At 44.2% G+C, this 23,957-nt stretch overlaps 2 protein-coding genes across 8 annotated transcripts in view; one reads left to right on the top strand and one right to left on the bottom strand.

Annotated features, from left to right (window-relative positions):
• The window catches only part of Ankfy1 (ankyrin repeat and FYVE domain containing 1), a 64,688-nt gene extending 60,818 nt beyond the window's left edge, over window positions 1-3,870 (top strand). The window contains exon 25 of the mRNA XM_041663993.1: window positions 223-3,870. Coding sequence (XP_041519927.1) covers window positions 223-355 — 133 coding nt within the window. The 3' untranslated portion in view covers window positions 356-3,870. The remainder of the gene's footprint in view (window positions 1-222) is intronic.
• The window catches only part of LOC121456144 (neuferricin), a 30,091-nt gene that overhangs the window by 1,819 nt on the left and 4,315 nt on the right, over window positions 1-23,957 (bottom strand). The window contains exons 2-6 of one of the 7 annotated variants that reach the window (XR_005975601.1): window positions 22,652-22,792; window positions 14,952-15,138; window positions 9,413-9,758; window positions 9,073-9,305; window positions 4,239-4,764 (exon numbers count right to left, since the gene is read on the bottom strand). Coding sequence is in view for 2 of the 7 variants with exons in the window: in XM_041663994.1 (XP_041519928.1) it covers window positions 9,545-9,758; window positions 14,952-15,138; window positions 22,652-22,792 (542 nt within the window). In the remaining 5 variants the exon portion in view is untranslated. Of the gene's footprint in view, window positions 1-4,238; window positions 4,765-8,103; window positions 9,759-14,951; window positions 15,139-17,828; window positions 18,556-22,651; window positions 22,793-23,957 lie in introns of those variants that run through there. The other 6 variants (XR_005975599.1, XR_005975602.1, XR_005975600.1 and 3 more) reach the window with 6 other exon arrangements.

The following is a 23,957-nucleotide window of genomic DNA, read 5'->3' as shown; positions in this document are numbered from 1 at the left end:
TCCTGGGTGCTAAGGTTCCAGCACTGCCTCATAGGGTGCTAAGGACTAGATGGCAGTCTTAGAAAGGTGAGGCAGCTGACTTATCTTCATGTTTAAATTCAGCCATGATTAGTATTTTGTTAATAACTACGTGTTACGTGTTGGCCACAGATGTCAGTCAGAGACTGGCTTGGGAATAATCTTTTCTTCAATGCTTCTCATACTCTTTCTTTGCCTCCACAGTCGTCACTGCGGCCGTCTTCTTTGCCATAAATGCTCAACCAAGGAGATTCCAATTATAAAGTTTGACCTGAACAAGCCTGTGCGGGTTTGCAACATTTGCTTTGATGTACTGACTCTGGGTGGAGTCTCTTAGTGAGCCCCCAGGAGGGTCCAGGTCTGCATCCCCTGGCTCCTCCCCAGCAGCTGCTCTACTCACCAGCCTGCTTCCTACCCAGAGCAAGAGCTGGCAGTTGTCTTCCTGTGGCAGAAGACTGGAACAATTACAGACCATGATGTGATCCCATTTCAGATGATTCTGTATGACTGTGTCAGACTGTGGTCTTTTGCACTAGATGTCTCACTGGTTGGACCAGGCCAGTGTAGCCTGCGTGGCAAATGTGATAGGAATCAGCTAACAGCACACAAGGACACGAGACAATTTTCCCTTCTGGTAGTATATCCACCTCAGAGAATCCACAAAGTCTTCCTGCCTGGGCTGACTTAGAGGCAGAGCCTGAGAGTAGAGAGCAGCTGCTAGATGAGAGCGGATTACTCCAGGGTGGTGGCTGCTCTAAGTGGCTATGGCCTAGAATGCACAGTGTTTTCATAAAGGTAACAGGAACCTCTTGCCCTCAAGTCTTTTCTTTCTTTTTTAAGCTAAGCTGTATTTTTTAGTGAGCTGCCCCTTTTAAAAAGGTGAAATCTTTCTAAACAGGGTTGAAAGATGAGAGCTGAAAATTGTGGCCTTAACAACCAAAAGCTTTACCAATGTTGATGCTGCTGGGTGTCAGAGTGTAGTGGCAGCTTGACACCCAGCAGCTCTCGCTGTCTCTCGCCTTGCTGCGTCCTGTCTGTGGAGTCCTCCGTCACTGCCACTTGAGTGGTAGGAGAAATGCACTTTGGCTGTGCTGCACTTTTTCTAAAGCTGCATCATTGATGAATCCAATTCACAAATCCATGTTCAGAAATCCTTTCACATGCCCTCCTATCAGTGGTTCTGATGGCCAGCCTGGACTGAACCTCCGCACACACTAATCATAAAGGGAAAACTGCCAATGAAGGAAGAAATTTATACTGATGAGAAAGATGAGTACGACTTCAGTCCAGGTCCTCTCTCTCTGACATCCTTCCAAAGCTAAAACCTTGCCTTGCATGCTGAGTGCAGTTGGTGCCAGTTGTGAGTAGTGCCCTGTCCCATCAGAGCCAGCAGCCAAAGGCCCTGGCCAAACTCTGAACAGCCTGTTTTGGAAGTCTGCCTGAAATGTGGAGCAAGGCTCTGAAGCACAGGGCATTGGTTCGTACTGCTGCCTGTACTAACCCTGGGATGCTGGGCCTCTTTCTTTTTAAAGTTTGACCAGTGTTTTGGGTTATTTCTGTTTTGGAATTTTAATTTTTTAATTTTATTTTATTGCACACTGAAAGATAAACTTTTACCACTTATTATTTTTTTAAAGAAATGAAAACACACTGCTCCGAGATGAATACTATCTAGTTTAGTCTTAAGACATTAACAGTGTCAATTACACACACTGATTTTTTTTGGAGACATTTGATAACCCTACATTATTTGCATTAATGAAGTACAGATGTATAAATAAAAGGGACTTTTGGCATCACTTTCTTTCTTGGATAGTGGTATGTCCTCTGTGCAGTTAGACTTTTTACTGCCTATATATGTATAAAATGTACTGATAAACCAGTGTGCTACTTTCTAAAAATACTTGTGTGATTTCTATGTTAATATTAGCTTGTACACAGGGTTTGAAAAGAAGAGTTACTTAGAGGAGTGCCACTGTCCCATAGCCTGTGACTTACTTCATAGGGAATTTTTATGGAACTATTTAGCCAGTCTTGACTAACAGCTATATGAAGCATGTGGTCAGTTTCCAATTTTTGGTGCCTAAAAGGGGCCACAGAGACCTAGAATTTAGTTGGTGCCATTATTCTTAAGGCAGTTGTGGTTCTGCTGTGAACTAGGTGGTCGGGACACATACGCTTGGGTTGTCATGTTCACAGAAGAGGGGAAAATAGGGAATCGTTATAAATCTCATCATTTTGTCCTTGCCCTACAACACCAGTTTCCATAACAATTTTCTTATAACTGTACTTACAATCTGAAAATCATGTCTAAAAATGTGGGTTCAAGCTTCTATTCCTTTAGAGGTCAGTGTAGTGACCAGCTGAAAGGGGCTGTGTGACTTGGACTGTACCCATGCTGTAGGCATGGCTCAGGCATCCTTCCACAGCCCGACCATGCACTGACTCCTGCTGTACACTGCCCTAGCCAGGAACACACTTACTGTGTATCTATCTCTCTGTGCTCTCTCCATGCTGACCAGACTGCACCATGAAACTGCTTAGCTGTTCTTGAGAACTAGAAGCAAAACTTCATTTTATTCACTCAAAAAGTTGCCAGTTGTGAATGAGCAAAGCAGGAAGAATAAACTTTACTGAAACAATTGCTGCATCAGTTAGCAGTGCAGTGCTCACCTAGCTTTTTAACTGCCTCCTGTTCATCACTAGTCTTACTGTACAGTGTATCAAGGGTTTTTTGTTTTTTAAAGACAAGTACAAACGATGTGCTTAAACTAGTTTGCTATGACCCTCTAGCACAGTGATGCTCCACAAGCTTAAGTGCCTACACTGAGGACTCTGTTGTTTCCAGTTGTCTTTTCATTGGTGTCTCACTCAGTGATGTGTTAGAACACGAGTTTTGGGCCTATTCCACCCCAATAACCAGTCAAGGCTCTGTTCACCTGCCATTCTCTCCAAGGATTGTGTTCGACATGATGTTTTTATCCTCTACCTCAGAGCCCTGAGCCTGTCAGCTTCCTACTTTCCTTGAATGGGTCTTTCAGGGAACTGGGTGTGTGGTCTCACTGCCCTTCCCAATTTGTGTCTGCCCCTCATACTGAACTGTTCCAGCACTAGTCTTATTCACAGACAAGGCGGGGTGGGGGTGGCGGGGCAAAGCCTCCATTTAGGATTTCCTTACCTGGAGAAAAGAACTTGGCTGAACTGCCAAATACTTAGGCCTGAGACACAGCAACCACATCATGTACAAGTAAGTGTGTGCCTCCCTCACAGACACTGTCTTCCTTCAGGACAGCCCCCTAGAACCTCCTGAAGCTTCAGAGCACTCTGCCAGCCCAACAGAGGAAGCAGTTCAGCACAGGCCTCTGAGCCATGCTCACTTTACAGAACTGAGCTGGTGGAAAACCTGAGTGTGTGATTGGTTATCTAAATATTTAAGTTCCCAGACATCGTAGATGCCTTAAAGACTTTCCCTGGAGGATCACTGGCATAAATATTAATTAACTGTTAAAACTGACAACAATGGTTTGCTCTAGCTAGAAGTCTGGGACTGCTGGACTTACTGACTTGCCTGTTTGGCAGCTGTGTGGAACTATGTGTTCCATGACATCCTTATGGTACCAAGACAAGGCAGCAGCTGGACTTTTTAAAACTGCAGGCACATGTTTGGATAATCACTTTGGCTTCCAAATCACTCTGGTGAAGATCAGTGTGGGAATAATAGCATCATCTGGGACCATGGCGCTTAGCAGCATTGTTTCTTTGGAGTCTGTGTAATGGAATGTATTTTTCAAATATTGATATTTTCATTTTCTGTAATAATTCCTTATAATAAAAATAAGGTAAAACTGTGAATTTTAAGTGGAAGCTTTAATTAAAGACATTTATGGATACTTCTAGCCCAAGTAGAAGTACCAATGAGCATTAAAAAAAACAATTTTAAAAAATTGAGCCATATGGTGGTGCACATCTTTTATCACAGAGGCGAGGGGATCTCTGTAAGTTCAAGACCAGCCTGGTCTACAGAGCTAGTTCCAGAACAGCCTGTCTCAAAAACCTAAAAAAAAAAAAGGGTGGTGGTAGCACACGCCTTTTAATCCCAGCACTCAGGAGGTAGAGGCAGGTGGAGTTCGAGACTAGCCTGGTCTACAAAGTGAGTTCCAGGACAGCCAGGGCTACTAACACAGAGGAAACCTTTTCTCAAAAGCAAAAACAAACCCCAAATGACAAAAGTAAAAGAGGGCAGGAGAGTTGGCTCAGTGCAACTATTACAAAGGACCCAGGTTCCATTCTCTGCACCCACATGGAAGCTCACAGCCTCCTTGGGCACCAGGCATATATGTAGTGCACAGATGTACATGCAGGCAAGATACTTATAAAGTATTAAAAATACTTAATAGATGTTATGCGAACAAACAACTTGAACAGGTACCCTTTACATTTCATGTGACACATGTTGACAGATGTCACAAAGTAAGTGTTTTGTGTAGAGTGAGCAGCTGCTGTGCTCCCTGCCCGCCTGATGGAAGTTTCACTGATACATGGGAGTGCAGATGGAATTTCAGTTGTCTGGCCCCATGGAAGTTATCCAAAGAATCCTGGACTCCTCTTCCATTATTTCAAAGCAACTCTAAGGATTCACCCATGGTGAGCTTCCCACTGGCCAAGATGAAGTTGGCACTGTGGCTTCAGAGAATGTCAAAACGTCTAGGAGGCTGCAGATTAAGATCTGGTCCAAAAACTTCAAATCTAGTACAAAAAAAAGAAAGAAAAACAATTCTAGTGAACAGGTCTTCAGGATTAGTTCAGGATATATCCTGGACTAATGTGTTCCTTTCTCTAGCCCTCTTTCATTTTGCTTGCCCTCAACTCAGACTAGCTGTGGTGATCTAGCTAATTTTGTGGGGGTCTCTTATGAACTTGGATGGTCCTACTCCCCTTAATCCCAGCACCTAGGAACCAGACTCAGGCTGTCTAGAATTCAGAACAAGGTCCTTGATTAGTTCACTGTCAGTTCCTGCCCTGGGAGTACAATGTTCATGAGTGTATGAATCAGTCCAGTGTGAGGCTGATGGGGATTCATGGCTCAAGCCCATGAAGATAGATTCTTTTTTTTTTAGCGGGGGGGGGGGGGGGAAGTGCAGGGTCTCACTGAAGTCCTAGATAGCCTGGAACTTGCTATATAGACCAAACTAATCTCGAACTCAAAGATCTGCCTGTTTCTGTTTCCCAAATGCTAAGGTTCAAGGGTTGCACCATCATGCCCACGGGGGTTGAGCAACCAAGTGCTGGTGGAGAGCTGGGCAAGAGTTGAAACCTACTCTGTGGACAGGACTATTGAGAACTAAATGGAAGACTAATGGAGTAAGAGAGATTCTCCGGAAGGAAGGGTTTGTGTATAGGGATTACATAGAACAAGACTGCAGAGCAGGGCACATAGGAAAGAAATAGACAGTTAAAAGCCAGACAGGCAGTGCAGGGGACCTCTCTGCCACAATGCTGCATGTGACCCTCAAGGATACAGGGCACCCCTGTGTACTGGCTGGCTTTCTGTGTCAACCTGACACAAGTTAAGACTCATCAGAGGAAATGCCTCCATGAGATCCAGCTATAAGGCATTTTCTCATTTAGTGATGAATGGGGAGGGTCCAGCCCATGGTGGGAGATGCCATCCCTGGACTACTGACCCTGCATTCTATAAGGTGGGCTGAGCAAGGAAGGGTAAAAAAGGCTGTAGGCAGCTCCCCTCCATGACTGCATCATCTCCTGCCTCTGGGATCCTCACGTTTGAGTTCCTGTCCTGACTTCCTTCAGTGATAAACAGCAATGCTGAGGTGTGAGCCTAATAAAGCCTTTCCTCCCCAAATTGCCTTTTGATCATGGTGCTTCATCACAGCAATAAAAACCTAACTAAGATACCATGGGAAGTTTTAAGTGGGGACTACCCTGATCATCATGAAGAAAGATGATCTACCGGTGTGGAAAGTTCTTCTGTATATGTGTTGCTTTTTTTGTAATTATTGAAAAAATTTCCGCCTCCTCCCTGCCTCCCATTTCCTTCCCCCTCCCCCCACTCCTCTTCCCCTCTCTATGTGTTGCTTTTATTGGTTAATGAATAGAGAAGCTTCTTTGGCCTGTGAGAGGGTAGAGTAGAGCTAGGTGTGGGGGGCGGGTCACACAGGACCATGCTGAATGCTGAGAGAGAGTAGGCAGAGTCAGGGAGAAGCCCTGTGTAGCTGCCACAGGAGACAGACACTTGTGCGGGAGCCCGCCATGCTGGGAGTAGTGATGCACAGATTAATGGAGATGGGTTAATTTAGGATGTAAGAGCTAGCTAGCAATATGCTTAAGCTATTGGCCAAACAATATTTCAAATAATATAGTTTCTGAATGATTATTTTAGGTCTGGGCAGCCTCTGCCTACAATCTACCACATCAGGGAAGCGGGTGGAACATTAAGATCTGTCAGCCTAAACACAGGAGACCAGAAGGAGGAGGGATAAAGGGGAAGAGCTAGCAGGTAGGACTCAAGGGTGCAGACTGGACAGGAGGCAGGAATTCTGACAACTTGCCAGGCTTTTCCCTAGGGCAGCGTGGGATGGTGGTAATGGTCATATGGTACCCTGACCAAAAGCAACTTAAGGAGGAAAAGATTTATTTCATCGTACACTTCCAGGTAACACTTCACTTAGGGAAGTCAGCAAGAGTCAATGAAGCAGAAACTGGAGCAATGCTGCTAGCTGGCTTGCTCAGCAGACGCCTCTCTCTCTCTCTCTACACCTACTGAGGGCTGGTGCCCACCTCCACATGTGCCCTCAATTAGCAATTTAAGAAATTACGTAGTCCCCATGCATGCACACTGAGGGAGAAAAAGGGATCAGGCATGGTGCTTCTTAATGGTTTTTTTAATCTAAGCAGCAGGAGGCAGAGGCAGATGGAATCTCTGAATTTAAGGCAGCTTTGTCACACAGCAAGTTCCAGGGTAGCCAGGACTACATACAGAAATGATTTTTTGCCAGGCGGTGGTGGCGCACGCCTTTAATCCCAGGACTTGGGAGGCAGAGGCAAGTGGATCTCTGGGAGTTCGAAGCCAGCCTGGTCTACAAGAGCTAGTTCCAGGACAGGCACCAAAAACTACAGAGAAATCCTGTCTCGAAAAACCAAAAAAAGAAAAGAAAAAAAAAAAAGAAATGATTTTTTTTTATTCATTTTTGTTTTAAAGAACAAATGAAAGAAAGGGAAGGGCTGGAGAGATGGCTCAGAGGTTAAGAGCATTGTCTGTTCTTCCAAAGGTCCTGAGTTCAATTCCCAGCAACCACATGGTGGCTCACAACCACTTGTAATGGGGTCTGGTGCCCTCTTCTGTCCTGCAGGCATACACACAGACAGAATATTGTATACATAATAAATTAATACATATTTTAAAATAAAAAAAAAGAAAGGGAAAAAATGCCTCCCAGACATGCCACAGTCTAACGTGATCACTGGCTAATGTGATCTGGGCAATTCTTCAGTTGAGATTCTCTTTCTGGGTGACCCTAAGTTTGTGTCAGATTCACAGCTGAAAACAAGATATCTGGTGACAAGGGAGGATGGAGGCATTAGCAATGTCAGGTTTGTAGAGCTGGGGGCATGGCTCACCTGGTAAAGAACTTGCCACATGGCTGGGCTGTGGCACAGCTTTAATCCCAGCAAGCAGATCTCTGTGACTTCGAGGCCAGCCTGGTCTACAGAGCAAGTGCCAAGACAGGCTCCAAAGCTACACAAAGAAACCTTGTCTCGAAAACAAAAAACAAACAAAAAGAACTTGCTATATGTATAAGGACTGGAGTTCAGATCCTATAAAAACCTAGGTATGAAGATATACACCGGTAGCCTAACACTGGGGAGGAAGAGACGGGAGGGTTCCTGGAGTTTGCTGGCCAGCTAGATTGTCTAATAAGTTACAGGTTTAGTAAGAGACCCTGCCTCATATAAGGAGGAGAGAAGTATAGAAAGATCTCTAACATCGCATTTCACGGATATATGCACACACATACATCATGTACACAAGAGGAAAAAAGCAATGTGAGATTTGCAGCATCTTTAGAAAGAGCTCACAAGTTTCTTTATTTTCAAGCCCTTTGGATCAGAAATACAGCCTAGCAGTGTACTGCCTGAAGGAGGAGAAAGAAAAGCCAAAGAGGGTTCCTAGGGACGAAGCTTTCAGAGACACAGAAGGAGGCACTGCAGTGTGATCAGTGCAGCAAGTGAGGACTTTATAGGGACTGTGCAGGACAGCATGGTCAACAGAGTCAAGAGCTATGAAGATTTAGGGCCTAGGGATGTAGCTCAGTTGGTAAAATGCTTGCCTAGCATGCATACAGCTTTGGTTCAATCCCTAGTACTGCATAAACTGAGCATGGGAGCACATGACTACATATTGAATTCAAGGCTGGCCTGGATACATGAACTCCTATCTCAAAAAGTCAAGTAATTTTTTAAAAAAGTAGCAGAGATCAAAAGAGGTAAGAATTTGCAAGGCATAGCGGCACAGGTCTTTAATCCCAATACTTGAAAGGCAGAGACAGATAGATCCCTGTGAGTTCCATGCCAGCCTGGTCTACCTAGGAGCTTCCAGGACAGTCAGAGCTACAGGAGACTCTGTCTCAAAAACTAAAATGAGCAACAACAATAAAGATCAGTAAGAACTGACCCCTGCAGAGAAAAAAGGGGAATTTTTGGCAGTGAATGGGGTTGAAAAGCCCCTTTCAAAATGTGTGGTAGTTATAGAAACTCAGGGAGTAGAGGAAAAATTTCACATTAATGATATGAGGGAAGGGAGCTGCTTAATGTCCACTTGGGCAGGGGGAATCTGGGTGTGCTCCGTCTGTGTAAGTAAAAAGTTACCTAGCCCAGAATCAGCCCATCCCTGTGTATTTTCACATCTCACTGTACCAGCCCAGTTCTGATGGAGTCAGTAAATTGAAGTTTTCCTTGGAGTAGAGGTTTAGAAATGTCATTAAAGTTGACTGTTCTGCAAGCTTAGACAATTACCTTGTGACTTAGAACAGTTACCTTGATTCTGCAAGATGCGCAGCTTCTTGGGAAATGCCTGCTCCTCTGCTGAGAGTCACAACAGTCTTCTTCTGTTATAGCTCCAAGTACCAGCAGGACTGGCATGATGGGAAGAGCACAAGCTCTGGGTAGGGCAGCAATGAGTTCATGCAAAGTCCCTTGCTGGAGCACACAGGCTCTCTATCCAGGCAGTTCTATGTTGATCACACTGTGTTCATGAATGTCTGCAGGCTCTGAAGGAAGATGACAGGGGACCAAGGTTCCAAACAGTGTCAAAACAAATTGAACATACCAGGCAGGCTATCAGGCTCTTATCTCAGTCAATAGAATCGTGACTCACATTTGCAGAGTGAGGCTGGTGTCTGTGACCCTCCTGTTTTCATGCCAGGAGCCTCCTACAGCATAAGCATTAAGGGCTTCCTGGAGATGTAGGGAAGGTTCTCCATGTGTCATCAACACACAGGACACCATCTCAGAGTGGGAAGGAACACGCCATGGCCAGAGGTGAGCAGCCTGTGTATTCTTCCAAGTTGGGATTGTCCAAGTCCCCACGATTTGAGTGTCTAGGGTTGTCTTGCTGGTCACTAGGGGGACCAGTTGTTCTCACACACACACAGTGGGGCTCTTTGGCCCCTGGCTTATACATCTTCCTGGGGACACCAATCCAGTCTCTGGTCACACCTCCACTAGGAAAAAGGGAAAGACGATTTCTTAAAAGCACAAACATACAAGTCCCTGGGGCAAGAGGAAGAAATAATTGCAGGGTATTATGAAAAGGAAATGCCCTTCATTCCACTTCTCTCAACTTCATTCATTCTGGGCCATAAGCTCTCCTCTTCCTCTGGCTTTCCACACACAATGCTAATACTACCACCTCCAGAAGGAAGCAAGAGATCATGTCCCTTTCATTGTGCTTTTGCCTCAGCCCCTTTTCTTTCTCAAGCAACAGCAATGTCACTTCCCTGAACTGGTGGCTAGAGACTGAGAAGTCTCCCTGACTAGTCAGTGAGCAGCCCTGTTCCTCTTTTCTTTACATCCATGCTCAACAGCAACTTCATCTTTGGGCTCGGAGCACTTGACAGGGTGGACCTTGATATTTGTGTGGCAGCAAGCTGTGCTGGCTCTGCCTGGATCCAACTCCTGAGATTGCCAGGTTTTAGGGAAGAAGGATCCCAGTCTGGCCCAGCATACCATGGCAACCTCCTGTCCTGGGCGAAGAACCTAACTTACTTCAGGTACTGCATCTGATCTCTGACAGACTCAGAGGCCTTGCAGAAGGAAAGTGACATTCATGAAACTGACCCTGGGCTCCAGTGCTTAGGACCAGGATCGCAGACTGGTGGAAGAACTGGCACTGTTAGAAAGCATTTCACTTGTATCTTATCCATGAGCAGAGCTGCTTCGGCACCAAAATGACTCCCTTCTCAGTTCACCTGTCTATTCCACAGTGACTGTTACTCTACACCTGGTCCCTGCTCACAACGCTCCTTTCAGAGATGCACACCAGCAAACAACACTGGGTTGAGGCTCAGGAACAGGTCTGGAAGGACTCTGTGGAAAGGCATGGCCTGAGCGATTCAGTCCTGCATACCAGGGAGTTCATGATCCGGAAGAATCTTGGGGGAGGGGAGGCTCTCAAGGGGTACAGGAAGCATCTAATTGTGCACCACAGGTTTCTAGCACCTCCTACGATTACCAGTGTCCTCTGAGTCTACCTGTATCCAGGATTGTGTTCCAAGAAGGACATCCAGATCCCAGACTGTCCTGGTAAGTGGGAGGCTAGGCTCCAACGGTACCATAAAAGCTCTGTCTCTGAACCTTCACTTTACTCCCCCAAAGAAAAGCAGAATGGATGGGAACAGTGGCTATACTTGGAGAAAGCTGGTGGCTTTGACTGTTTGCTTCTGCTCACTCAATGGATGGATAGATCCCTGACAGAAGAAGGCAGCTCTAAGCTGGGTGGTGGTGGCACATGCCTTTAACTCCAGCACTGGTCTATAAGGAGAGTTCTAGCACAGCCAGGACTATTAGAAAAAGAAACCCTATTTCAAACAAACCAAAACCAAAACAAACAAAAAAGGTAGCTCTACATAGCTTAGAATGTAGGAATGCAGCCCCTCTCCCCAATCCTCCTCAATAAGAGCTTGACTGTCAGTTTGATCCTTGGAGTCTGGGACCCTTGTCCAGATTCTGGTTTCCACTGTCACCTTACCAGAGCTAAAGGAGATGTGAGAAAGTGGAGCTGAAGTTTGAATGTGGTTGACCAGATAGTTAAAAGAACATTTGGAATAATTTCTATAGCCCCACTCACTGTACTGTGTTTGAGCAGGAAGAGACTTCTATCTAGTCTGCACTTCCTGGAAATACTCAGGGTACTAGTGTTTGTTTTTTTTAATGGTTTGTTGCTTTCTTTTTTCTTTCTTTCTTTCTTTCTCTCTCTTTCTTTCTTTCTTTCTTTCTTTCTTTCTTTCTTTCTTTCATGTGTACAACATTCTGCCTCCATGAATGCCCACACACCAGAGGAGGGCGCCAGATCTCAGTACAGATGATTGTTAGCCATCATGTGGTTGCTGGGAATTGAACTCAGGACCTCTGGAAGAACAGCCAGTGCTCTTAACCACTGAGCCATCTCTCCAGCCCCCTGTTGCTTTGCTTTTAATGGAGCTCAGGATTGAACACAGGGCCATGTTCTAAGCAAGAGCTCTACCATTAAGCTATACTCTAATCACCACAGTGCTTTAACAACATCTGGAGATATAGCTCAGTTGGCAGAGTACTTGCCTAGTTCGCACAAAGCCCTGAGTTCAAACACTAGTACTGCATAAGCCAAGTATGATGGTGATGGATACTGGTAATTCCTGTCTCAGTAGAGACAGAAGGATCAGAAATTCAAGGTCATCCTTGAACAGAGAGTTCAAGGCCAGTGTAGGATTGTCACCTGTGATTGTTTTGCAAAGAAAATAAAAATAAAACAGTACCCAAGGGCATCAGAGAATGGGTCCACCTCCCACAGCACTCTCCTGCAGGCAGGAGTAATTTGTGCTGACAGACTGGAAACTGAGGACCATCTCTGGCTGAACAGGCAGAAGTGGTCAAGAAACAGTACATGAGCTAGAGAAAGCTCAGCTGATAAGAGCACATGTTGCTCTTCTTTTATTTTTATTTTTTATTTTTTTTTCGAGACAGGGTTTCTCTGTGGCTTTGGAGCCTGTCCTGGAACTAGCTCTGTAGATCAGGCTGGTCTCGAACTCACAGAGATCCGCCTGCCTCTGCCTCCCGAGTGCTGGGATTAAAGGCGTGCGCACTGCCCGGTCACATGTTGCTCTTCGAGAGGACTTAAGTTTGGTTCGCTGCACCCACACTGGCAGCTCACAACATCCTGTACCTAGAGTTCCGGGGAACACACCACACTGGCAGCTCACAACAACCTGTAACTGGAGTTCCGGGGAACACACCACACTGGCAGCTCACAACATCCTGTAACTGGAGTTCCGGGGAACACACCACACTGGCAGCTCACAACATCCTGTAACTGGAGTTCCGGGGAACACACCACACTGGCAGCTCACAACATCCTGTAACTGGAGTTCCGGGGAACACACCACACTGGCAGCTCACAACATCCTGTAACTGGAGTTCCGGGGAATACACCACACTGGCAGCTCACAACATCCTGTAACTGGAGTTCCAGGGACACACCACCTTCGGACTCTTGGGCACTTACACTAACATGCGCATATCCACACATACATGATTTTTTTGGTTTATCTTTTTATGTTATATGTATAAGTGCTTTATCTGTATGTAAACATGTATATACTATGAGGACTTGACTTTGTAAACTCCATTTTAAAGAAGGGGCTTCATCTTAAGCCATATAATGAGCTGGGGGGTGGGCGACCTCAGCTGCAGAAATGTGCTGCCACAGCAGAAACATGAACAGATACCCTAAAAATGGCCAATTCAGAAGAAAGGGAGCAAGACCATAAAACTGAACGAGGTCCAGATGATCTTGGAAGACATTCTGTCCTTGAAGAATCCTTGTCAGTAATTTATGGCTTTGTTAGGTTTTCGTGCCAAAAATCTGACCAATGGGTTCAGAAACTACCTTATCCTATGTCCTCCTCACCCAATCGCAAGATGACAGGACTCAAACTCTCCTGGCTATGGTGTTCCCCCTTTAAGTTAGTTTTCCCCTTCCGTGGGTTCGGGGTTGTACTTCCCTCACCCACTGCGCATTGGTGTGGTGGAGGTGTGGTCCAAACTGGAGGCCAGCCTGGGTTACAAGAGCTAGGACAGGCTCCAAAGCTACAGAGAAACCCTGTCTCAAAAAAAAAAAAAAAAAAAAAAAAAACAGCCGGGCGATGGTGGTGCACGCCTTTAATCCCAGCACTCGGGAGGCAGAGGCAGGCGGATCTCTGTGAGTTCGAGACCAGCCTGGTCTACAAGAGCTAGTCTCCACAGAGAAACCCTGCCTCAAAAAAAACAAAAACAACAACAACAACAAAAAAAAACAAACCAAAAAACCCTCATGTAATTTGCATCGGAAATCTGGCTCCGGTAATTTATTTGGGGACCAGAAACTTGGACATAACAGTACATGTGTTCCTGATGCCTTTGGACATCTAAAGAGGACATCAGACCCGCTGGCATTGGAGTTATGGGTGGCTGCAAGTCATCAGTGGGTACCAGGTCCTCTGTAGGAGTAACAAGTGTTCTTAAGCATTAAGCCATCTCTCCAACCCCGTATATATACAATTAAAAATAAAAAAAATTATGAAAATTTATGGGCCACAAAGATGGCTCAGCAGTTAAGAGTACAGCTACTTTTGCAGAGGACCTGGGTTAGATTCTTAGCATCCACATGGCTGCTTTCAACTGCCTATAACTTTAGTTCCTGGAAATTCAATGTCCTTTTCTGGCCTCTGCAGGCAACTGCATATACAGACATTCCCACATACACATTAAATAAACTGAATTTTAGGGGCTGGAGAGATGGCTCAGAGGTTAAGAGCATTGCCTGCTCTTCCAAAGGTCCTGAGTTCAATTCCCAGCAACCACATGGTGGCTCACAACCATCTGTAATGGGGTCTGGTGCCCTCTTCTGGCCTGCAGGCATAGACACAGACAGAATATTGTATACATAATAAATTAATAAATATTAAAAAAATAAATAAATAAACTGAATTTTAAAAAAGAAAAGAAATAGTACCTGCGCCATTCAAGTACCAGACCAGCATTTCTCCTTTAGCAGGATCTCTGGGAGACTGAGGGGTAAGGAAAGAGGCCCATGCATTTCTCAACACTAGGTTTTCATTCAGTTACTAAAGGTTCTACTATCAGGATTTTTCTTTAATTCCCCATCTTGTGGTTTGAATATGACGTTTCCAACAGGTTCATATATTTGAATACTTGGTTCCCAGCAGCTAGAGCAGTTTGGGGAGGTTGTAGAACCTTTGATACTAAGACTTACCTAGAAGTTACTAGCTGGGGCAGGCCTTAAAGGCTATGTCTGCTTCTGGTTCTGCAACAAACTCAGCTTCCCCATTTACAATGATATGAGACCTGATAGCTACACATCTCAATGGCCACAGACCAAGCTGCTCTACCATACTTTCCCTGCCATAGTGGACTGTACACTCTACAACCATAAAACTGGTTAAAAATTTCTCCCCTTAAATTTCTTCTTTCAGGTATTTTTATCACAGTAAGGAAATGGATGGAACTCAGAAGACCTAACATGCAGAGCTCATGTAAGTTCCCTAGCTTAGCAGTCAATTCTGGATTCCCTGGATCACAAATAAATAAATAAATAATAAAAGGATGGCTTAGAAGATGGATTCAGGAGAGGTGGAAGAGCAGAAAGGTAGCCTGCTTACCTCTTTTGGGAGCACCACACCCGGCCACCCTTGGCGGAGCTCCACTCGGCATTACATGGAGGGAACTTGTGCTTTTCTCTCTGTTGCTGTTCATTTGCTTCCATGCCTTTAGTTACCATGGCCTCTACCTGTGTTAGTTCTGACGTGGGAAGCCCATCCTCTCTGTAGAACCTTCCTACCAATCTCCCTAGGATAACAAGGAAAAAGGTCAAGAGAGGATAAGTCAAATAAACCCTTTTCTCTCCAAGTTCCTTGTGGGCATGGTGTTTTATCACATCAACAGGAACCCTAAAACAGAAACTGACACCAAAATCATGGAATATTGCTATGACAGACCTGGCCAGTTGTTTTTGGGAGGATTGTAGGACTTTGGAACTCTGGGCTAAAAAAGCCATTGAGCGTTCAAAGCTTATTCTATGGGAGCTTGGAAAATAAAGAGTGTTGAGAGAAACAAAGATAATGGAGACTCGCTTGTGAAGTTCCAGAATCACTTAAAGACTCAAGGGGGCTGGAGAGATGGCTCAGTGGTCTTCCAGAGGTCCTGAGTTCAGGTAGCTAACAACCATCTGTAATGAGATCTGGTGTTTTTGTTCTGGCATGCAGACAAAACACTGTATATATAACAAACAAATAAATAAATAGGAAAGACTATCAAGGCCATTTACTATTTTGAGTTTAGAATCTGTGGTTCTGGTTAGCTAGAGCTAAAGAGTCAGCTAGCTGCCAATATGGAAATGATCAAGTTTTTATCACCACCAGATCACATCAGTTCCCTGAGAACAGAATCATGAGGGTGTTTGGGGGAACACTACGTATTTAGTAAATGCTGGGTGAATATACAGTTTATTAGTTCATATTTTTCTGGGTCTATGTCAAATTACTTTGTCTTACAGAACTATTTAGTTAGTTAGACCACCCAGACTGGCCCATGCTTTCTCCTCCACCACTTTCTTCTGATTCAGTCTTTAGTGGATATTAATTTTTAAATTAGCTTTCAAATTTCTTAATATTTAAGCTATGAAAGCAACTACCAAGTGGTTGCAGCTTACAGACAGCACAAAAAAAAAAAAAAGGTTCAGTTCTCTGTGAGTACCATGGCTTGCTGTGTCTAAGTCCTAAGGTGCAAAAGGTCTCTTAAAAGGCACCACTTTCAGTCAGGCAGTAGTAGCACATGCCTTTAATCCCAGCACTTAGGAGGCAGAGACAGGAGTATCTCTGTGAGTTCGAGGTCAGCCTGGTCTACAAAAGCTAGTTCCAGGACAGGCTCCAAAACTACAGAGAAACCCTGTCTTGGAAAAACCAAGAAAAAAAGAAAAAGAAGAAAAAAAGGCACCACCTTCCTGGATGGAGGAAGCCCCAGAAAACATTTCAAGGAGCTTTGATCAAGATGGAGGTAGTGTGGTTAGCTATCCCAGCGGTGTGGGTCAACAACTGAGCTGAACTGAGGTTCCAACGGAAAGGCCTAGACTTCATTCATACTCTCAAGTACCACTCATCCCCTTACCAATTTTCTTGTGGTTTTACTTTAAATTAGAAATGTCTTCTATAGGCGTAGGCATTTGAACACTTGGTGCCTAGTTGGTGGTGCTACTTGGAAGGTAGTATAGACTTGCTAAATAAAGTGTGTTGCGGGGGGCTGGAGGATGGCTCAGCGGTTAAGAGCAGGCATGCCCTTCCAAAGGTCCTGAGTTCAATTCCCAGCAACCACATGATGGCTCTCAACCATATGTAATGAGGTCTGGTGCCCTCTTCTGGCCTTCCAGTTGATACCCTCTCTCTGATCTGTGATTATACTTAAAGATGTGATCTCTCAGTTTCCTGATTAATGGCCTGCTGCCATGCTTCTGCTGACATTATGGACTTTCTTTCTAGAACCATTAGGTCCAAATAGAGTTGTCTTGGTCCTGATAATTTATCACAGCAACAGAAACTAATACATCTCTCAGGCCATCTATGTCAAGAGCAGTGGATCTCTCCTGATCCCTTCCCATTCAGATATGCACTTCCCTTCATTCGTGGCTAATGGGCAAATCTTGTCGGTTCTCTGAAGTATATTCTGATTCTGTTCATTCCTGTCGATTTCCACTACTGCCACCTTATTCAAAACACAGAGTAAGACAACAGCCTTCCTGATGTGGTCTGCAGCTCAAGCTTTCCTATAGTACCTCCTCCACAAGGCTTCCGGGGCATTTCCCACCTAGTGCTCAGACCAGAACTAGGGTTCCATACATGGGAAATGTGTGTTCTACCATTAAGGCATGTCCTTACCTAGTAACCTTGAATTTATTTCAAGACAGGGCCTCACTCTCTAGCCTAGGCTAGAATCTCCTGACTCAGATTTGCAAATTTATGATGCTCTTTTTACTTTTTAATTTTTATGTGTGTGAATGTTTTGACTGAACCTCTATCTGTGCACCACATGCATTCAGAGCCCAGTGGGGATCAGAAAAGGGTATTAGATCCCATGGAACCAGTTATGGATGACTGTGAGCTACCGTGTGGTATTGGGAACTGAATCTGGTACTCTAAAAGAGGAGCCAGAGGCTGGAGAGATGGCTCAGTGGTTAAGAGCATTGCCTGCTCTTCCAAAGGTCCTGAGTTCAATTCCCAGCAACCACATATTGGCTCACAACCATCTGTAATGAGGTCTGGTGCCCTCTTCTGGCCTGCAGGCATACACACAGGCAGAATATTTTATACATAATAAATAAATATTTTTTTTAAAAAAAAGAGGAGCCAGTGTTCTTAACCCCTGAGCCATCTATCTCTCCAGCTCCTTAAGTATTCTTTTTCAACATAAACCATTCATCACTGCTATGCCCGACTAAAACCCTCTAGTAGCTACTCAAAGCACAGAAGAACATACAAACTTCTTACCTAGGCCTCCAGGTTCCACCAGCCTTTCGTCCACTCTGCCTCTTCTTAGGTCACTTGCTCCCTCATTCCTGTGGGCTCCAGCACGTACTCCAGGCCTTGCTGATACCCACCCCAGGCACCACTGCTTCCTCAGCCTGCTACACTCTTGCCAAATCTCAGTATGGCTACCCTTCCTTCTGCTAGGTTCCATTTTGCTGTCATCAACTCCAAGAAATCTCCCTTGGCTACCAGCTCCAAAGGTAATTCCAGCCCCCAAGCATGCATCCATGTTTTATTCACAGTCCTGAATTGAGATGTCAAAGTGTCTTGTGAGGCCCAGTACTCAAAACAACTTCTACAGAGCATCTGTTTTCTCTTTTATTTTTTTTCAACCACATGGTGGCTCACAGCCATCTGTCATGAGATCTGGTATCAGAGCATCTGTTTTAAATGTGTGCTACATGAATACATCAAGAATCAGGACCTTAGTGCCAGATTAGAAGTCTTTAGATTGGCTTATCACAAAACTTTTTGGGTACACAGGGCTTCGTATGGCATGGGATGAGTCAATCTTGCTGAGCATTAGACATGGTATCTAAAGAGAGAATAGCAGGAGCAGAGGCAGCATTTCAGATGCTGTATTATGAGAACAGGTTTAGCAGCTGGGTCTCTAAGTGTGTGTCTAGATCATAATAAAAGTCGCATCTTTCCTTGAGGTCCAGCAGTGCAACTACGACGATAGCTCCTTAACTGTGTTCAAGTCAATATGCACCTTGGGAATTTCTTTACCCTCTGATATCCCTGAAGGTCTTAGATGATGGAGGAAGGTCATTGGTTAAAAAATAAAGAAACTGCTTGGCCCTCATAGGTTAAAACATAGGTGGGTGGAGTAAACAAAACAAAATGCTGGGAGGAAGAGGAAGTGAGCTAAGATGCTTCAGACAGACGCCATGCTCCCCTCTCCCGGGCAGACATGTTGAAGCTCCGACCCAGGATGGGCGTAGACTAGAATCTTCCCGGTAAGCGCACCTTGGGGTGCTACACACATTATTAGAAAAGGGCTAGTCCAGGTGCGAGAGTTAGCCGAGAAGAGGCTAGATATAATGGGCCAAACAGTATTTAAAAAAATATAATTTGGGGGCTGGAGAGATGGCTCAGAGGTTAAGAGCACTAGCTGCTCTTCCAGAGGTCCTGAGTTCAATTCCCAGCAACCAAATGGTGGCTCACAACCATCTATAATGAGATCTGGTGCCTCTTCTGGTGTATATATGTTAACAGAACATTGTATGCATAATAAATAAATCTTTTAAAAAAATACAATTTGTGTGCTGTTATTTCGGGGCATAAGCTAGCCAAGCGACCAGGAGCTGGGGCGGCAGGAATGCAACCCGCAGCTCCCACAACAGAAAGATGATATAGATATAAAAAATTAGCATTGGTGTAGATTTTAAGGTCAATTTTGTTATATGTATATGTATTCCTGATCTTGATTAAGGTATTGTGATTATGTAGTTCATTTAAAAATGTAATGTATAATTAGGAAATATAGGTTGTTAATGGATAATCATTAATAATAGTCAAGTTTGTAGTCATGTTAGTTAAATTTTCTAAATATATAGATATATAGTTCAGTTAGATCGACATTCTTCCTATCTTTCAAAGACTACAAAATATGCTATTTAATGTTTTAATAACTTAGGGTTTTTCATGACAATGCTTAGAGGTCCCCATGTCAAAGCTTTGGCAGGAATTGCACTGAACACACTCCTGTGTTGTGGAATATTTGTACACTGTATGAAGATGCAGTGTTGTGATTGGTGTAATAAAGAGCTGAATGGCCAATAGCTAGGCAAGAAGATGTTAAGTGGGACTTTTGGGGACAGAGAGGACTCTGGGAAGGACAGAGATGCCAGGAGACACTGAGAGGAAACAGGAGGTACAAGATGGAAGAGAGGTAACGCCATATGATAGAACACAGATTAATATAAATGGGTTCATTTAAGTTATAAGAGCTAGTTAGGAACAAGCCTTAGCTATGGACAGAGCTTTCATAATTAATAATAAGTCTCCGTGTCATTATTTATGAGCTGGTGGCCCAAAGGAATGTCCAACTACATTCCTGAGGCTCTGCAGCACAGTGAGGATCACAGCTGCAATACTACTTACAGCTGACTGTATCCTGACTAACCGAAACTCTCCCCGTGGGCTTTCCAACCATGCGCCCCCACCACATTCCCCATTGTTACTGTGATGTACTCATTTCCAAGCACATCAGGAGAACTAGTCTGCTTGCTACTGAAAACCAGTTCCTGGGATTTGGTATGGCAGCCTTTGTTAAGTCTTAGGATTCCATTCTTACTCATCTTTGCTGCTTTCTTTTTCATTGGATAGATATATGATTTTATTTCAGAAGAAAATAGTCTTGAAACAGAAATGTCTTATAATAAAATTGTTACTAAACATCCAAAGTAAAAACAAAACAAAAAAATTACCCCAGGCTTGATGGCTCACATCTTTAATCCCAGGACTCAGGAAGCAGAGGCAGGCAGATCTCAGAGTACGACATCAGCCTGGGCAACACAGTCGGACACTGTATCAAACAAAACAAAACAAATAAAAAACCCAAACAAACAAACAAACAAAACCCAAGCTGTACATAGTGGTACATGCTTCTGGAGTCCCAATACATGGGTGAGATATTTGTACACTGCGTGAAGATGATTGGTATAATAAAAATCTGAATGGCCAATAGCTAGGCAGGAGGTATAGGTGGGACTTCCAGGCAGAGAGAGAGAAAGTGGAGGAGGAGAAATCTCGAGAAATCATGAGCTCACCAGCAGACCTGGACAAAGTTGGAAGTACTATACTAAGAGGTAACTGAGTCAAGTGGCAAAATGTAAATAAAAAAATATGGGTTAATTAAGTTATAAGAGCTAGTTGGGGAAAAGCCTAAGCTAAGGCCAAGCTTTTATAACTAATAAAAAGTTTCTGAGTCGAGCCGGGCGATGGTCGCACATGCCGCAGGGCGGTGGTGGCCCATGCCTTTAATCCCAGCACTCGGGAGGCAGAGGCAGGCGGATCTCTGTGAGTTCGAGGCCAGCTTGGTCTACAAGAGCTAGTTCCAGGTCAGGCTCCAAAGCGACAGAGAAACCCTGTCTCGAAAACCGAAAAAAAAAGTTTCTGAGTCACTATTTGTGGGCTGGCAGTCCAAAGACAGTCCGACAAGAAAGCCTGCTACATTTGGGACACTTAATCCAGGATCAGGACTTCAATGCCAACATCAGCTATGCAACAAGTTTGAGGCCAGCCTGGGTTCTATGAGACCTTGTTCCAAAAACCAAGAAAAATAAAAACATAAAACAAAACCTCACCATAAAATATCAGCTAGACCTCAAGAATAACTCTGACCCATTTGAGCATAAGTGAAGCTGAATATGATTCTTTCTTTCTTTCTTGATTTGTTTACTTTTATTTTATATGCAGTGGTGTTTTGCCTCTGCGTGAGAATGTATTTTGGAGTTAGTATTGAGCTGCATGTGGACGCTGGGAAAGTCCAGTTCTTTCTTTTTTGATTTATTTACTTTTAAATCATTTCTGATAAAGGCTGAAAGTAGAAACAAAGCCCAACCCTACCTGGTCATAAGCAGTGAAACAACTTAGGACTCTATGACCAGGGACTTTCCGACAGGCTAACAGAATTAAAAAAGTGTGGCCTAGAGATGAAGCTTGGTCTGTAGGGCTGCTTGCCTCGCATTCAGGGCTTCATTCGGGCAGCAACATTTCAGCTGTCACTTGGCAACATCATGGAGAATAGGAAGAAACAGGTGCAGCGAGTACAGAGGAACCATCTAGGACAGACTAAGGGAACATGGGAAGGTGTGTGAACGTGGGATGCGGAAGAGCAACGGTGGATGACGATGAGGAACAAAGGAGAGTGGAATGGAAAGACCTTATAAAATCAGAGCTTGAACAACTGGATGTCGAGTAGAGGAGTTAAGGAAAATACCAGGATTCTCAGAATAAGAAGCCCAAGCAGTAATGAAAGCAAGCCTTTAGAGGCATTAGGGGCAGTAAATTCCAACCTAGACCTGTTCCAGTGGTAAAAGGACAGTGGTATCTGCAAGAAGTCAATCATGCCCACGTGGAGCTCCATGAGAGGTGGGGCTACACAGACCAAAGGATTGGCCTCAGCCATCCCAGCTTTTGGTGCTTAGGAAAGACTGTAGTGATCAGTGTCTGTCAGTTGTCTGCTCATTTAGAGTTGTGTTCCCTTATGTACCATCAGTAAGCAACAAGTGCAGGACAACACACAACTGGCATTAATTCATGACATGGAGGTAATAGGATCAGGGACTCAATGCGAGCCTGATCTATATAGTGAGTTTGAGACCAGCTAGGCCACACGAAACCCTGAATGAATGAATGAATGAATGAGTGATAAATAAATGTATGATGAGCAGAACTTCGATCTTAGAAACAGTTCGCTCAGGATGTGTGCTTCATCAGCGAGCAATCAAGGGGAAGCATCAGAACCACACACAAGTGGCTTCAAGCCATCCTGACTTACTGGACCACAGGGAGGCTGCCTGTTCACATCCAACACAGACGACATTGACTGAGGGCCACTGACGTCTCAGTACAATGCCTGGCAATCCTCTCCCGAGATTAACCACAACTTCATCTTCTGGGTATTACTCCTGCACTAACAGCAAAAATTTAACATGAAAAACCCAGGCTGGTTTCAAATTTTTACCTTGAACCCAGTTCCTAAAGAATCCAGGTTCCCTGAGAAATACAGCAAAATAAGCAACTGAAATCTATAGCAATGGTCAAAGACTACATACCGATAAATACATAATTTTTCTCGTAGAATGAAAGCCAATTGTGAAGTATCAGTATCTCAGAGGAGGACAAGCCAGTGACATCATCCACGAGGCCAGCTTCAGAATAGTCTCCTGTCACAAAGGCTCTGGATGCATCCCGGCCTTTAGAAAAGAAGTTGCCAAAGATTCGGTTAAAAATCACAATTATTGTACCAAGTAAAACTTCCATTTTTTTGTTTTGTTTTTCAAGACAGGGTTTCTTTCTATAACCCTGGCTGTCCAGGAACTCTCTATAGACAAGGTTGGCTTTGCACTCAGAGATCCGACTGCCTCCGCCTCCCAAATTCTGGGATTAAAGGTATGCCACCACCATCCTGCAAAACTTCCATTTTCTTAAAAAGCATGTACTAACAACCCCTAGTCTTCACTCCCGGGGACTCCTGGACCAGGGACATGAATTTTTGGCAACTGTTATCCACTTGTTTTGCTTGTTTTTTTAAAATTTTATTTATTTATTATATACACAATATTCTGTCTGTGTGTATACCTACAGGCCAGAAGAGGGCACCAGACCTCATTACATATGGTTGTGAGCCACCATGTGGTTGCTGGGAATTGAACTCAGGACCTTTGGAAGAACAGGCAATGCTCTTAACCTCTGAGCCATCTCTCTAGCCCTGCTTGTTTGTTTTTGAGACAGGGTCTTATTATGTAATTTGGTTTGGTCTAGAGCTTGATATGGAGACCAGGCTGGCCTGATCACACAGAGCTCAGCCTGCCTTCCAAGTTCTGGGAATAAAAGTGTGCACCACCATATCTGGCCCATCTCAAAATGATAACTTCTGGCTTCCATGATACTCCACACCTGGTTTTCCCGGCACTTCATTGTCTGTTTAGCTATAGGGATCAATTATTATCTGCACCTTCTCACTTGACCATTCTATCTTATCCACCCGTGTGGTTTCAAATCTCCATCTAAACTATACATTTAGCCCAGGCATTTCCTGAGCACTAAACATGCATATCCAACTTCTACTCAATGTCACTTAGCTGTCTCACAGCCATCACAAGTTCAAAAAGCCTATCTCGAGATATTGATCATCAGCTCCAGGAAATGGTCATTTAATCTTATCTAGTGTTCCTTATCAACCAGTTGCCCCATCTCTAAATGCAGGCTTGATATCTCTTTTATCCCTCACATCTAATTATTGCCAGAGTTTATTCTTAATAAATAGTTGCTGTATTCATACACTGTTGCTACCTGCTACCAAACAATCCCAGTCTGCCACCGTCTCTCAGGCGAACTACCACCGAGGTCCTAGTGGGA

The sequence above is a fragment of the Microtus oregoni genome, unplaced genomic scaffold (genome assembly GCF_018167655.1).
Source record: "Microtus oregoni isolate MIOR12 unplaced genomic scaffold, Mior012 000015F_ref0000493, whole genome shotgun sequence".
Taxonomy (NCBI): Eukaryota; Metazoa; Chordata; class Mammalia; order Rodentia; family Cricetidae; genus Microtus; species Microtus oregoni.
Note: the sequence above shows the minus strand (reverse complement) of the source record. Positions and strands in the feature narration are given on the sequence as shown.